This window comes from Leopardus geoffroyi, chromosome C1 (assembly GCF_018350155.1).
Source record: "Leopardus geoffroyi isolate Oge1 chromosome C1, O.geoffroyi_Oge1_pat1.0, whole genome shotgun sequence".
In the NCBI taxonomy this organism is placed as follows: Eukaryota; Metazoa; Chordata; class Mammalia; order Carnivora; family Felidae; genus Leopardus; species Leopardus geoffroyi.
This window is the reverse complement of record NC_059328.1, coordinates 78,263,273-78,279,156: the sequence shown is the minus strand read 5'-3', so window position 1 is coordinate 78,279,156 and position 15,884 is coordinate 78,263,273. Positions and strand designations below refer to the sequence as shown.

The following is a 15,884-nucleotide window of genomic DNA, read 5'->3' as shown; positions in this document are numbered from 1 at the left end:
TTTTGCTTTTCAGAAAACACATGACAACAAATGGTTTACAGGACCACAGCTGATTTCACTTCTAGATTTGGTACTCTTACTCCCAGAGGGTGCTGAAACAGATTTACTTCAAAATTCAGATAGGTAAGGTTGACCATTACTAAAGTTCACATAGTAAATTAAAAAAAATGTGAAACCCCTGCTTAGTGAACCTAAACAAATAAGGTGTATTTTCCTGTTATGAGCTATGGTTAATTCATAAAATTACATAAAGATTTTCATATTTTAGTAATTAGATGCTATGTAAAAACAAAATTAAAAACTCCTCTTTCCAAAAGCATGACCAACAGTATGATTTTATACCTATGATGTACCCTGCATTCCATTGTACAGCTCATAAGGATTTGCAACTAACTAAGCATTGGTGACTAAAAACTAAGAATTTCAGTATAACTTACATAAAAGACTTACATGTTTGGGTTATATTGTTTTGTTTTCTAGGACATCATTTTTTTATTAAAACAATTTTTTTAAAGTTTATTTATTTTTGAGAGAGAGAGCGTGAATGGGGGAGGGACAGAGAGAGGGAGACACAGAATCCAAAGCAGGCTCCAGGCTCTGAGCTGTCAGCACAGAGCCCAACGGGGGGCTCGAACCCACAAACTGTGAGATCATGACCTGAACCGAAGTTGGACGCTTAACTGACTGAGCCAGCCAGGTGCCCCAAGGATATCATTTTTTATATATACAGAACATGTAATTTCACTTTTAGTCTACACAGTGGATGATAAGTGGTTGTAAGCATTTATAAAGGAATCTGAAAATTCAGGATGCAAGAGATGATACTCTCAAGTACTAAAAGATAACAATGCTCCCTTATAATTTTCACAGTTGTATTTTGTGAACTTGAAGAACAAGAGTGATAATTACTACTACAAAAGATGTGTTAAAGGGAATAGTTTCTAATGGCAAATATAATTGTAAAAATATACCCAAGGTTTTAACTTATTTTATTCATTGAAATTGCTGATTATATAATACTGTATTGTAAATAACAAGTTATGTGTTTTTAATTAACAGGATAATGGCTTCATTAAATTTATTGAGATATTTGGTTATCAAAGATAATGAAAAAGACAATCAAGTAAGTGAAATTTTTAAAAATTAAACTTTGTATATTCAAAATGCACAAGCCAATTTTAATATCTTACCCAGCTACAAAGGCTGGGAGACGTGTCAATAAGAATTCTGAAACATGAAGTGAATTCTTAGGAGCTCTTACTACTTCACATCCAGCTTCCCTTTCAATTTCTCTTTTTTAACCCTTGCCATCTTGCTGTAAGCATTGCTTAGCCCTGTCAGGTAGGTAAGTTGCAAGTCATAAGTTAACTAAACTTTTGGAGCCCAGCATATATTTGGGTGTCTTGTTCAGTTGCCTCCACCTCTAGTTCATGATTGTAAGTCTAAGATGTCTAAAATAAAATCATCTGATAATTTGATATCCTCTAATTGAAGCATTTTCAGCACTAAAATCTGTTCATAGCACCTTTTGGATAATGTGTGGGAAGTGTTTTGTTTTGTTTTTTTTTTTTTCTTTAAATAGTGCATCATTAGAGGTATTCAGTGAAAACAAAACTATTTGAGGAAGATTTGTCATACAGTAAAATTAGATTTGCTTTTTATCTTCCCCTCTCTTTCTACCTATTCTAATAGTTGTTTTCCCACAATGTGTCATCTCTATTTAGATTGTAACTACCTAAATTACATGTGTTGTTAATCTGGTTTTAGTTTTTTTTTTTTTTAAGAAAGTAATAAAAGAAATGAAAGTAATTGGTTTTTATGTAAGGATGCCAGAGAGCTTTTTTAAAGAAAATTTAAGTCAGTCATGATTTGGAATGAGAAGTTTATAAGTAGCAATTTCCTTCCCTCTTGACTGAATGCAGGGTTTTGACCTGTTTATCCCTCTTCAGCCAGAAACAGTTACTTGCTATTATTGACTAGTGCTTATTCTCTACAGGGTGCTTATTTTTCCCCTACATCTTGCAGTGAAGTTTTCCAAACATACAACCAAAGTGAAATATAATTTTACAATATCACACTGACTTACCGCCAAGATGCTACCATTAACATTTTACTCTACTTTTATCATGTCTCCATCTCTCTACCATCTATTCACCAGTCTGTTTTTTATGCACTTCATAGTAAACTGTACGCAGGGAGCATACTTGCCCCTACATATTTCAGCATATATTTCAATAGACTTAAATCTGTCTGTAGTTTTTCTTTGAGATAACATTTACATAAAATGAAATGCACAAATTTTAAGCGAATATCTCTGAGTTGTAACAAATGGATAGGATTAATCCAAGTCTTTTTTTTTTTTTTTTTTTTTTTTTTAATTTGAGAGAGCGAGAGCAGAGGAGAGGGGCAGAGGGAGAGCAAGAGAATCTTAAGCAGGCTTCATACTCATTGCAGAGCCTGATGTGGGGCTCAGTCCCACAACCCTGGAATCATGACCTGAGCTGAAATCAAGAGACACTCAACCAACTGAGCCACCCAGGCACCCCTTATCCAAATTTTTATCAAATGTAAAACACTGTTGTCATCAGAAGTTTGCTGTGTCCTTTTCTGCCTTTTTTCTTTATAGCTTTTCAAAGATAATATAGGCTTAGGAAGGATCTTTAACTCGCAGAAGGGCCCATACCTAGTAAGTGGTAGAGACAGCCATGACCCCAGGCAATGGCCAGAACCTTTGAATCACAGAGTATATCCTGATTCCTAAAGGAGCTTGTGGTAAAAACAGAAAAGCTAACAAGTGATATTCAGCAGCATTGGAGGCCCTGAGGCTTCAGGAGGGTGTCCTTAGGGTATGGTATAAGTTTTTACTTTTTTAGTTATCATGAAAGGCCACACCTAGAGATGACCTAATTTGACTGTCAGGGAGAAATAATATCTTCTTGATTAGGAGTGTTAGATTTACTAAGTATGGAACACTGTACTGCAGGGACAGCAGATGGGCCTCTGCCTAGAGAGGGAAAACAGCAGTTTAGCATTGTGCAATATCTGCTATTATGCCCATAGATAATGCCTTTTATTTGGCTTGAACATTAAATAGTGAAGAAAAGGATACAACCAGTTTACAAGATTGCTTTATTATTTACTGGTTTGAAAAAAATTTCTTGGGATTCAAATATCCCAAAGTATTGCCATGCAAGTTACCATAAGAATTATTATACCAAAGAGATTAGCAAAAAAACTCAGTCCAAGATGGGCAACCTGTTATCTTTGAGGCAGGTTAAGAGCCTGTTTGTTCATCATAGAAGTATTTCTCCCAAGTGCAGTTATAATAGGTCATGTATATACATGACAGGTAAATCTGTGTGCTATGGCTGATCAAAAAATGACAGCTTCTGAGTTTTTATACATTTTGATTAAGGAAGAATCAAAATGATACCCTAGTGAGGCTGAATTATGGGTAGCTTTATTCAAAAAGACTCCTACCAGTACCTGTTTTTGATCAGTTAAGCATGCTGAGAGGGTAACTAGCCAGATGAAAAGCTGAAAAGCAGTCAGAAAGGTATACAGGGATATTAAGAGGATCATTCAAATACAAAACAAAGTGATTCATAATTGAATAATCACCCATTTCTTTTCCTGCTCTTCTGGATTGCTGTCAGCTGACTTATTCTTTTCATATGTCATTCCCCTCTTCACCCTATTTCATTTCTCTTTATCTCTTTGTAAGTTATAGGCACCTTCTCCCATACTTCAGATTCAACAAAACTTTTCTTGAACCTCCATCTCTTCTTTTTTTTTAAGTGTATTTATTTTTTTTCAATATATGAAATTTATTGGCAAATTGGTTTCCATACAACACCCAGTGCTCATCCCAAAAGGTGCCCTCCCCTCCCTCCCACCCCCATCAACCCTCAGTTTGTTCTCAGTTTTTAAGTTGAACCTCCATCTCAACTGGCAAAAACAGCTTACTGATTTTGAGAGAGAGAGAATGCACAAGTGGAAGTGGGGAAGGGTCAGAGAGAGAGGGAGAGAGAATCCCAAGCAGCTTCCGCACTGTCAGCGCAGAGTCTGATGTGGGGCTCAATCTCACGACCATGAGATCATGACCTGAGCCAAAATCAAGAGTCACATGCTTACCTGACTGAGCCACCCGGGCACCCCCAACCTAGTTTTTATTAATGATATGTTAAATGTTAGTTGTTTTAAATTACAATAATTTATTCTAATACACAGTCCATAATAATTTTATCCCTGTCTGTCCTATCTACTCATATCCTTTTCCATCTGCCTGCTTGTCCATTCTTTGTCCTAAATAATTTGTGCTTATAATATGTACAATGAAAACAAGGTCAAAGGAAACAATGTGAGATTGTAAAGGCTACAAGAATTGGGAATTTTTAAAAATTGAATTGTATAATATAGGCATATATGCTTTTCATTTAGGAAAATAACTGTATCTGGCATATATACACATACATATAATCCTGTGTAATCCATATTTTGAGTTTTCATTTATTGAAACATATCCCTTGTGTATTATTTGCTGAGCAAGAGGACTTCAGGTGACACATATTCCTTATTATTACAGTATTAATACTAGAAACAGTAGAAGTTCTACAATACTACTTCATAAATAAGTATCGTATGCTTTGTAAATAAGAATAAATAACACATCATAAATAAGAATCATATTCAAATAAGGAGAAAGGGGAAAACTGGGTGTTATTTGTTTCCTTCCTTTATTTCTTCAGTGTCATGGCTGATTATTCCTGACAGGTCCCTGTCTGTTCTGGCAATAAATTTCATTATGTGTCAGAACTGCCTAGTCTTCCTTTTGTGAGATAGACTCCAGTGGATTTTGAAATATATAGGTAAGCTTTACAACTGAAAGAATTTAATTACATTAAGTGAATCTACTTGGGTAAAAATTAAAAGCAAGCATTTTGTTGGGTGCCTGGGTGGTTCAGTCTGTTAAGTGTCCGACTTCAGCTCAGGTCATCACCTCATGGTTTGTGAGTTTGAGCCCCACGTTGGGCTCTGTACTGACAGCTCAGAGCCTGGAGCCTGCTTCGGATTCTGTGTCTCCCTCTCTCTTCCCCTCCCCTCCTCATGCTGTCTGTATCTCTCAAAAATGAATATATGTTAAAAAAAATTTTAGAAAAACAAGCATTTGTGAGAACATCACATCTTTATCCTTATTGTAACTATTTAAAATTCTTAAGTTACTTTTTCTAGACATTGAAGATAAAAGAAATCTTAAAATGATTTTCTTTGTGGTATTTTTTTTAAAGACCTAGTAACCTTAATTTTAAGAGAGAGAATACATTCTTCTTTCCACAACTTCTTCACTCCTACATGCTTCTAAAATTACAGTTCATCATATGAAAGATTTGTAGAATTAGCTGGACAGAATGCCCAACAGATTTGCTGTAGCCTAATTTTGCCACATGTTTTTATTGCCTTATTACAAGTTTTATGATAATGTGTTGTATGTTAAAATAAATTGCCATTAAAAACAACTAAAGTCTTAATAAAGACCTAGATTTTCACTGTCCAATATAGTAGGTAGTAGCCACATATGACTATTTAAAATTAGGATTAAAAAACATTTTCAATTAAAAATTTACTTCCGGGGCGCCTGGGTGGCGCAGTCGGTTGAGCGTCCGACTTCAGCCAGGTCTCGATCTCGCGGTCCGTGAGTTCGAGCCCCGCGTCAGGCTCTGGGCTGATGGCTCAGAGCCTGGAGCCTGTTTCCCATTCTGTGTCTCCCTCTCTCTCTGCCCCTCCCCCGTTCATGCTCTGTCTCTCTCTGTCCCAAAAATAAATAAACGTTGAAAAAAAAAAAATAAATAAATAAATAAAAATAAAAATAAAAATTTACTTCCTCATTGGCATTGGATAGGGCTATTTTATTTTTTTAGAGAGAGAGGACATGAACCCAGGTGGGGGAGAGAGAGAGAGGGAAAGAGAATCATAAGCAAGCTCCATGCTCAGTGCAGAGCTTGATGCAGGGCTCAATCCCACCATCCTAGGATCATGACCTGAGCTGAAATCAAGAATCAGATGCTCAGCCAACCAAGTCACCCAGGTGCCCCTGGATGGGGTCATTGTATCTTTTTTTTTTTTTTTTAACATTTATTTATTTTTTGAGAGAGACACAGAGAGAGAACATGAACGGGGGAGAGGCAGAGAGAAGAGGGAAGTCACAGATTCCAAACCAGGCTCCAGGCTCTGAGCTGTCAGCACAGAGCGCAATGCGGGGCTCGAACTCACAAACCTGAGAGATTTGTGACCCGAGCCCAAGTAAGATGCTTAAGTGACTGAGCTATGAAGGTGCCCCTTGGATCATTGTATCTTTTTTTTAAAAAATTTTTGGTGTGTTTATTGATTTAGAGAGAGAGAGTGAGAGAGACAGAGCATGAGTGGGGGAGGGGCAAAGAGAGGGAGACAGAATCTGAAGCAGGCTCCAGGCTCTGAGCTGTCCACACAGAGCCCAATGCAAGGCTCAAACTAAAGAACCATGAGATCATGACATGAGCCGAAGTCAGATGCTTAACCGACTGAGGTTCCCAGGCTCTCCGGATCATTATATCTTAACATATGGTCCTAATCAAAATCATCTGGGTATTTCTTCTTTTATGCGCATAAATGCAAATTCCTGGGTTCAGTCCTAAATCTACTCAAAGTCTCTGAGTAAAGCACAGAAATCTACATTTTTAACTAGCACATTGACATTTAAGAACTTCTATATAACTATGAATAAAATCTATTTTATGACATATTTGTATACATGATAAAAGATACTATTTGGAACTGAATAATCAAAACTTGAATACAAAATAGGCTTTCAAGTGATCCACTTTTAGTTAAGGATAATTGGGTTCCGAAGTTTCCCTTTTTCACCTATTTTCCTTTGTAAAGAGCCCCTGGAAACTTTTAATAAAATTAATGAATTTTCTCTCTCTTCTTCTACCTCCTCTTGTTCTCTCCTGTCTCCTTTCTCTTCCCCATGACCCACCCCTCCCCTCTCATTTCCCTTTCTTCCTTTCTAATAAAATTAAGACTTTGTGACTCCCCTCCTTTGAGTAATATAAGAGGAAATGCTCTTGGAATAAAAACTTCTAATATGGATGACAGAATAACCCTAAGCTGTCCTAGGCAGGTAAAATTTCTATCTACATGGATCACCAGAAAGTTCATTAACAGCTTTGTGTTAGAAATGTTTCCATTAATAGAGAAGGGAAAGAATCCTCTAGAACTAGATCTGTGACAAGACTATCAATCGACAGATCATGAGTTGAAGGAATATATAAGGTAGTCATTGTAGGGATGGTTTTTACAGGAAAAGAAATGTCTCATCATATGGATTATTCTCAAATAATTTTCTCACGGATAAAACTTGTATGTTACACATCTCAAAGTCAGGAGCTGTCCAGATGGTGTAGGAATGAGTGTAGTATCCAAAGTACATTTTTGTTTTGATTGGTATTTTATTTTGATTGGTATTCACATAAAATAACTAAATGTATGCATGAATGTGTTATTTAATAGTAAACTATCTTGTAAGGCAAGGATCAGATTTTATTTTTGTTTCTTGAGCTCTTAACATGTGTTTAATAATAGTGGGCAATCAAAAAATGTTGAACCAAATAACTAATTCTTTCATTAATTCTTCTGAACAGACTGGATTATGGACAGAACTTGGAAAGATTGAGAATAATTTCTTAAAGCCACTCCATACAGGACTTAATATGTCAAAAGCACATTATGAAGCAGAAATTAAAAATAGCCAAGAAAATAGCCAAGGTTGGTAATGTGTATTTCATTTTTAGTTAGGTCTAAAAATTAGTCAAATTTTAGAACTGTTATGTATATTCAAAATAAAGAACTCTCTAATATCATAGTTGTTTATTTTAAATTTTTTTTTTTTTTCAACGTTTATTTATTTTTGGGACAGAGAGAGACAGAGCATGAACGGGGGAGGGGCAGAGAGAGAGGGAGACACAGAATCGGAAACAGGCTCCAGGCTCTGAGCCATCAGCCCCGAGCCTGATGCGGGGCTCGAACTCACGGACCGCGAGATCGTGACCTGGCTGAAGTCGGACGCTTAACCGACTGCGCCACCCAGGCGCCCCCATAGTTGTTTATTTTATAACAAACAAGGAACCATGACAGTTATTTCATTTATAATTAAAATGATTTTTAACAGATTACAGCCAGTTGAAATTGGGTTAACAAAGATTTAAAACAAATTGAAGTATATTCTGGTTTAAAACCAGATTAAGATCAAATTCTGATTAAGAATCTAACTGTATTACAAGTATTTCTGTTTGTATATTTCACTAACTTTGGTATGGCTCTGTCCATCCCCCCACCTGTCCTCACCGCCAACCTCACTCTCAAGTAAATCTGTATAAATTACAAAAAAGAATCTCAGATTCAGAATTACTTTTTAAAGTCGGCAATTCTACTATATTGATCTGCTCTTTTCTATGTATCTGTGGGGATATTTCTTAAAGGCATTACTAGAAATTTCTTTTTAGTGTAACAGATATATAATAATGAAAGTAGGTTATTGAAATCTGAGAGATTTTTAATGGTTAAATTTTTTTCTTCCCTTAACAGATGTCCAGAAATCTAAAGATCTTTGTTCTGTAACTGTAGGTGGAGAAGAGATCCCTAATATGCCACCTGAAATGCAGCTTAAGGTATATTTGAAATTTTCCTAAGCTACATCCAGCTGAGGACTTTTTACTTTCTTTTTTTGCTTTAACAGCAACATTAATATAACACTAACTTTCCTTGGCATTGCAGGTTCTACATTCAGCTCTTTTCACATTTGATTTGATTGAAAGTGTTCTGGCTCGAGTAGAAGAACTCATTGAAATAAAAACAAAGTCTACCCCTGAAGAAAATATTGGGATAAAATGAACCTCCATTTCCCAAAATAAAAACAAGTAAAATACTGTATTTTCCATTATGATTATTTAATATCTTTATAAAAACTTTTCTGTAAAATACTAGAAAAATAAATGTAACCTTTCTCAGTTATTGGTTTCTGTGATGACACATTATGGATCAGTAGTATTCTTTGGTTTTAAAAAGATTATCTATCTAAATGGTAATGATGCCCACATATGTATTCTAAATCCTACTACTGAAAATCCAATACAAACTAATAATTTTATGTTATAATTTCATAAAATGTAGTTGAATTGCCTTTATGCATTCATACAGTTGTAGTGAGTTTATAAATACACTGATACACTTTATGTTCCAGTTAGATGCTATGACACATTTTAGAACTCCTAGTGTTGGGGCACCTGGGTGGCTCAGTTGGTTAAGTGTCCGACTTCGGCTCAGGTCATGATGTCACAGCTTGTGAGTTCAAGCCCTGCGTCGGACTCTGTGCTGACAGCTCAGAGCCTGGAGCCTGCTTTGGATTCTGTGTCTCCCTATCTCTGCCCTTTCCCCAGCTCACACTCTGTCTCTCTCTCTCAAAAATAAATAAACATAAAAAAAAAAAAAAAATAGAACTCCTAGTGTCAAATAAGATATCACACCAGTGTACAGAGAAGTTTTCAGTTGGGCCAGTTGGCTGCTTCTCTTAATTTCCCTTCCTTTCCTTGCCTCAGGAGGAGTCTTAGGGGGCAGAGTTCCATCACCACCTCTCTAGCAGCAGTTACAACATGAAAGCATCTGCAAAGATTAATTTTAGAAAATACTGGCAGCCTTTGTGGAAAAGCTAAAAAGTGTATGTGACTTTCCTTTTAGTCTAAGGGGCTAGTTAAAAAATGCTGTGTTTTTATTTTGTAGTAAATACTTCTCCATCCAACTTAATTTGTATCATTAAAAAACTGCATCTGACTTTTTAAATATATGTATGTACCAATGTTTTCTAAACATTATTAAAGGAATTACTCAACAAAACTGAAAATAAAATCATTTTTAGTCATATCCATTTTATTTAAAATTTTTAAAAATCTTTAAAGTAAATATATATTTTAACATTATAATTTAAGTGGTCTAATTATTTTAATATTCTTCCAAAAGGACATTTGTAATTGATACTCTAATTTGGGTTAAATGAATCACTACTCAGTTTTAACTTTTGAAGTGTTTTCCAAACAGGACTTTGCTCAATGATGTAAGCCTCAGTTGTTACCATTCTATAGCAGATGTTATCTATGTATGGTTTGGAGGCCATCTGTAAGAAGTTATAAACATGCAACATTATTTACAGAAATAAATTATTTTTACAGGGTCATATAAAAATATAAATTTTCACTTATTCAACAAGTATGAAATCACCTTCTGTGCTAAATACTATGTGTGAGTTAAGTCAGTAAAAGAAAAATACCTGAGCTCTGTCTTTAAGGAATTTCAAACAAGTCAAAAGAATACTTTAAGAATTGCTTTAATGCAGATCTGTTCCAAGTATAAGAGTAAGAAACACCTAACTCTAACTAGGGCACACTTCACAGAGGACAAGCATGAAAAGAAAATGGTAACTTGTGAAGTGAAGATCATTCTATAAAATAAAATGTTTGTACTTTGAGGCACCTGCGTGGCTCAGTCGGTTAAGTGTCCAACTCTTGATTTCAGCTCAGGTCATGATCTCCCTGGGGCTCTGAGCTGACAGTGTGGACCCTGCTTGGGATTCTCTCTCCCTCTCTCTCTCTGTCTCTCTGCCCCTCCCCCTGCTCATGCGCACACATGCTCTCTCAAAATAAATAAGTAAACTTTAAAAAAGAATGCATTTTGACAGTTCTTGACTACAACCTGATCAATAATTATATTTTAGAACTTAAAGGAATATTTAAGTAACCAGTAGGACCAACACAATGTATATATGCCAAATGCTCTTTTGGCCTAAAATTAGTCATTGTGGTAATGACTACCAGAAGTAAATTGAGAAGACTTGAGAGGCTGAGTTCAGGCTTCCAAGAGTTGCATGCTGAAAGAGCAACTTCTCTGAGGGGAACAGAAACAGTATTTGTCAATCCTGCTCAGGAGAGTGTGCATTTTGAAGCCAAGAACCTTAAAATCTATGAGTTTTTATGTATGTGTCATTTTCCTCAGGTGACTCACCTTAGCTATAGTGCACATGAGATTAATAACATCTACTGTGTTGTGTACTGGAAGTATCCGTAAGTTACTACCCAGGAATCTGAAAAATAATTCATAAGTTAAATACATTATATAACTTATATAGACATCTGTTAAGTAAGCAGAAAGGAGAGAGAAAGCTCTTGTCATTTATTTATGCCCTGCCCTATTCCACAGAGGATATGCTAAACTTTATAGCCAGGATTGAACAGACTAAAATGTTCACTTTTGTTTTGGTCCTGCAGGAGAATCTCAGAAATCAGCATGAACTCTGAAACTTGTTACCCTCATTCTTGGAATACCCATTAGGCCTGCATTTTGTTAACTGTGACAAGTTAATATTATAACATTTATTTTTTGGCAAAACGCAATTCACCTGTTTAAAAGGATTAAGAACTAAAGTGAGCATATTGTAATTTAAGAAAAGTCTATAGTACTATTCATCCATACCTCTGCTGAATCCTGAACATCAGTTTCCATTCCTCAGGCCCATGGAAGGCAGCAGACAGAACCAAAAAGCTATTTTGGTGAATATTAGTAAACTTCTCAATTTTGGCTAGAAATATTTCTTCAGCTGATGTAAAGCATTCTTTAGCATCCATCAATAAAAATGCAACTCCTAGGAAAGGTGAACAAAATATAAAACATCACTTTGTCATAATAGTAAAATATTTTGTAAACTCCACAAAATCAACAAAAATTCATATAGCTGGTTAAGTGTACAGGACCTAAACCCATAAGGAACAGAAGTTACTATAACAAAATTCTTAAACTACAAAATGATTTCGGTAATTCTTTGAAGTGCTCTATATAAAAGGATGGCTTATTCTAAATAAGAGGAAAAATGTTTTTTGTCATCATATTCTGATGATGGCACTGTATACATAGTAATGCCTAATTTTAGTTAAAAGTTTTTTTGTGTGTTATAATGATTTTTTTTAAACCTGAAAATCAAAGGAAGATAAGCCTTCAATTGTTTCTTGAAGAAACCTTTGTAGAGAATATTAACTATTACATACATTAATATACTCGATAAGCAGTTACCTAGGATTTTTGAAAAAGTATCAGGCCTGTAAGAATAGTCCTGAAAGGAAATTTGATCTAATTATAGCACTTTAAATGATGAGGAGTACACAATCTGAGGAAAGTGATTATATACTAATTGAGTGAAGTTGGGCAATTTATATAAACCTCTGAACCTAAGTTCCCCCATTTGTAAGATGGCAATAATAATTGTTCATGGGTTTGTTGAGAGGATTCAGTAAGATACAGTATATAAAGTGGCCAAGGCACATAGGAGGTATTCAAGAACATTTCACTTCTCCCTAGTGGGCTCTTTATTCAACCAGGAAGGATGAGTTTGAAGTTGGACCACTTTCAGCCTGGAGTTTTATTTCTAGTAGCTTTTGAAAGCTGCCTGTCTTCCAAAACCTCTGCTAAAGTATCAGTCTGTCTGCAACCCTCCTGATAAAATCCTTTACCTCCACCTTTTATCACTTCAGTCATTTCCCTATCACAAAACTATGCTTTGTGCTGCCCCCTTTCCATTGTCCCAGGCTTCTCATCTCCTAATCTAATTCCTTCCTCTATTTTGCCCATGACCATTGTATAGTTTTATGATTTGCGGAACTTCTATTTGTCTCCATTTGATTCTTTTCTTTTAGTATTTGTTTATGTTATATTCATCAAAATCATGTACAAAATCATGAAAAAGCATTCTCCTATATTGTTTTTGTATATGGCTTTTGACCAATGTGACGTTGGCCTCTTCATTAATACTGGTAACATTTTAAGTACTGACTGTTGGAGAGGTGGCTTTGTTCTATTTTCATCTTAGTTCCAAAACAAGTAGTTTTTAATATCTTCTACCACACTCCACTGGTTCAGCTTTAGTTCAACAATTGTAATCTAAAAAGAAATGCATGTTGTAATCGGCCACATGCACTACTTTTGCAGCAGTAATAATTTAATACATTTACCTCTCTGAAAAGATAGTACCTTAAGCTTATTACCTGGTTATTGAACTACCACTATTAGAATTTATACTCCTATATTTTATAAGGAACTTAAGACAGCAAATATACTGTACCAGAAAGAGAAAAGATAATTGATCCATTTTCCACTGAATCTGAATACCGAATCTTGTGGCTTCGATCTAGGGCAGTTGCAACTTCACAACTCTAAAAAAAATTTTTTTCAGAAACATAAACTTAAGACATGCTTAGAATGATTTTTTGTTAAAGCTAATGAAAAAATTAATTTCATAGCTTCTTTTATAACTATACCACTTATATATCTGATCATCAAAGGAGACAGTAAATGTGCTCTCTATGGTGAAAACACTTTTGTAAAAACAAAAATATTTAGTTCTGAAACACACTGTGTTTGGAAATGAATTGTGTACTAGTTATGTTACTTAGAGACAGAAACAAAGGACAGTATTAAAGAACTAAACTATAAGAAGCAGAGCAAACGCAAAGTTCTTTTAAAAACACAATTTGGAGATGGATCCTGACATACATTAATATAAGTTGGAAGGTGGGCTGTGGTGAGTTTCTTAGATGGTTCAGAGAACCATGAAGTGCCAGATGTACCAAATACCACAAGGAGACCACCAATTCTCCAATTTATTTGTGTATACTACAGTTACTTTTTTTATTATAATTTTAAGATGCTTCAAGCCTTAGATGAGTCAGAAAACATGTATGAACACAGCAACAGGACTTCTGTTTGAATGCCATTTCAAAAACCATCTCATTTTCTATTCTATACAAGTAATTACTTAGATAATTTTATCCAAGCCACTAAAATGTAAGTGGTTAATAGGGTTTCCTGATTGGTTACAGCTCAAGCTGATTATTCTCCAAGTAGATAAAAATCCCTTAGATATATTAATTTTATATTTTGCTTTATAACATGTATATTTTAAGTACACATGCTGGAATTATGTACAAAATATATGCTTCCTTTCTGTCCCAAAGAGAGTATTTTGTGCCAAACAGATCCTGACCTAGAGTTCAACTATGGCTCTTCCCATGAGTTTATTTCTGCCGTTTTAAAACTATACATTGATTCCAGCAATGGCAGACTGAGCAATTTAAGCCAAACCTCCTGCTGAAGCAACTAGAAAAGCTGGACAATTTAAAAAATCTTCTTGAATACATCAGAGAGCTAGCAGGATAGTGAACAATTATAAGGCCAAATCCATACAGAAATTCAAAGATATGAGACCAGCATTTAGGCCACCTTTTCCCTGAGGGCATCTGCCAATTCCAAAAGAGCTGACAGGCTAAACACAGCTTCTGATAAAAGTAGAACAGCTCTCACAGGGACTATAGCCTAGCTTCAAACCATTTCAATCCCAGAAATTGTCTTTAGGTGATACTGTATTACTAGTATTCACAACCATCTTGCAGAACAACTCCCTAGAGCAACCTTTCTCAATCAGGTTTCCTCTTTCGAACTACAAAGAAAATTATCTGAGTGACTATTCTTTCAATTCTCACATAACTAGTACCATTCTAGACATAATTCATTTATTACATACAAAAGATGCTTTAGGGCTTGGACTGACAGATTTTGCAAATAAAAATAAAGAACACCCTGCTGAATTTGAATTTCAGATAAACAACATAATTTTCAGTATAAGTATGTCCCATGCAATATTTGGGATGTACTTATACTAAATTAATTGCTTACCTAAAACCCAAATATTGTAACTGAATGTCCTGTAATGTATGTAGCAACTCTGCTTAGGTTTTAGGGGTTTAATTTTCTTGCAAAATTAAAGCTTCTTAGAGGAATAGAACACTATTCTAGGCCTCAAATTATTTCTACAATTTTTCAAATACAAATTCCAACACACAAAAATAATCAGACATACAAAGAGATGAAATACTTGGAAGAGAACTGTGAGAAACAATAGGCAATAGAAGTAGACTCACAGGGGATATACATAAAGTGAAGTTATATCAGATCCATACCTTAAAATAGCAATGTTTACTATGTTTAAGGAGATGAAAGACAAGACAAGACTTTTGGCTAAGAACCAGAAACTATAAAAGGATGTAACAAATGTGAGTCAGAAAAGCTTCATAAAATATGAGTTAAACCTTTAAAGTAGAAAGGAGTTTATTAAGCAGACAAGTGAAGGAAGAAGATAAATGTGAGAAAAGCACGGACAGAAAAAGTTAACAGGCAAAGGCATTCAGAACCAAAAGTAGGATCCTTAGATGATAAGTATGTAAGGTATACACAAGTCAGTTAACTTGAAGATGGTGTTAGGAACAAATGCGTGCATAACCTAAGGACCCATGTATGCCATGTTAATGAATTTTAATCATATTCTATTAGTAGCTACACCTCTAGTGAGTATGGAAGAATGTATAAGATTTGTCAAATCACTATGCTATACACCTGGAAAATATGGTAACACTGTGTCAACTATACTTCAATAAAAAATAATAATAAACTTAAAAAATTCATATGCTATCTGGGGTGCCAACTAAAATAATGATAATAAAAATAATAAAAGAAAATAATAAAAATAAAAATAAAAAGTACTGAATTAGAAACAAAAATAGCCAAATTCAAGAGTTAATTTTTCAAATAACTAGGAGCTAAAACTAGATTTTCCAAAGCATATTTTATGGAATATTAGTCCCATGAGATATTAAAATGTATTCCTTATTGAATTAATACTTAGAAACATTGAATATTATTTTATCTCCTTTTGAGGATTTATAATGCATCTGAGCATATGAACAGCTGTTAAGACA

The 15,884-nt window shown here is 34.8% G+C and overlaps 2 protein-coding genes across 4 annotated transcripts in view; one reads left to right on the top strand and one right to left on the bottom strand.

Annotated features, from left to right (window-relative positions):
- GLMN (glomulin, FKBP associated protein) overlaps window positions 1-8,967 on the top strand; it is a 36,109-nt gene extending 27,142 nt beyond the window's left edge. For all 3 annotated transcript variants that reach the window (XM_045478279.1, XM_045478277.1, XM_045478278.1), the window contains 5 exons: window positions 14-123; window positions 1,060-1,123; window positions 7,680-7,803; window positions 8,623-8,705; window positions 8,812-8,967. In XM_045478279.1, coding sequence (XP_045334235.1) covers window positions 14-123; window positions 1,060-1,123; window positions 7,680-7,803; window positions 8,623-8,705; window positions 8,812-8,928 — 498 coding nt within the window. In that variant the 3' untranslated portion in view covers window positions 8,929-8,967. The remainder of the gene's footprint in view (window positions 1-13; window positions 124-1,059; window positions 1,124-7,679; window positions 7,804-8,622; window positions 8,706-8,811) is intronic.
- A 515-nt stretch (window positions 8,968-9,482) lies between these two features.
- CC1H1orf146 (chromosome C1 C1orf146 homolog) overlaps window positions 9,483-15,884 on the bottom strand; it is a 54,074-nt gene continuing 47,672 nt past the window's right edge. Inside the window, exons 3-6 of the mRNA XM_045478280.1 lie at window positions 13,196-13,286; window positions 11,557-11,725; window positions 11,089-11,167; window positions 9,483-10,204 (exon numbers count right to left, since the gene is read on the bottom strand). Coding sequence (XP_045334236.1) covers window positions 10,070-10,204; window positions 11,089-11,167; window positions 11,557-11,725; window positions 13,196-13,286 — 474 coding nt within the window. The 3' untranslated portion in view covers window positions 9,483-10,069. The remainder of the gene's footprint in view (window positions 10,205-11,088; window positions 11,168-11,556; window positions 11,726-13,195; window positions 13,287-15,884) is intronic.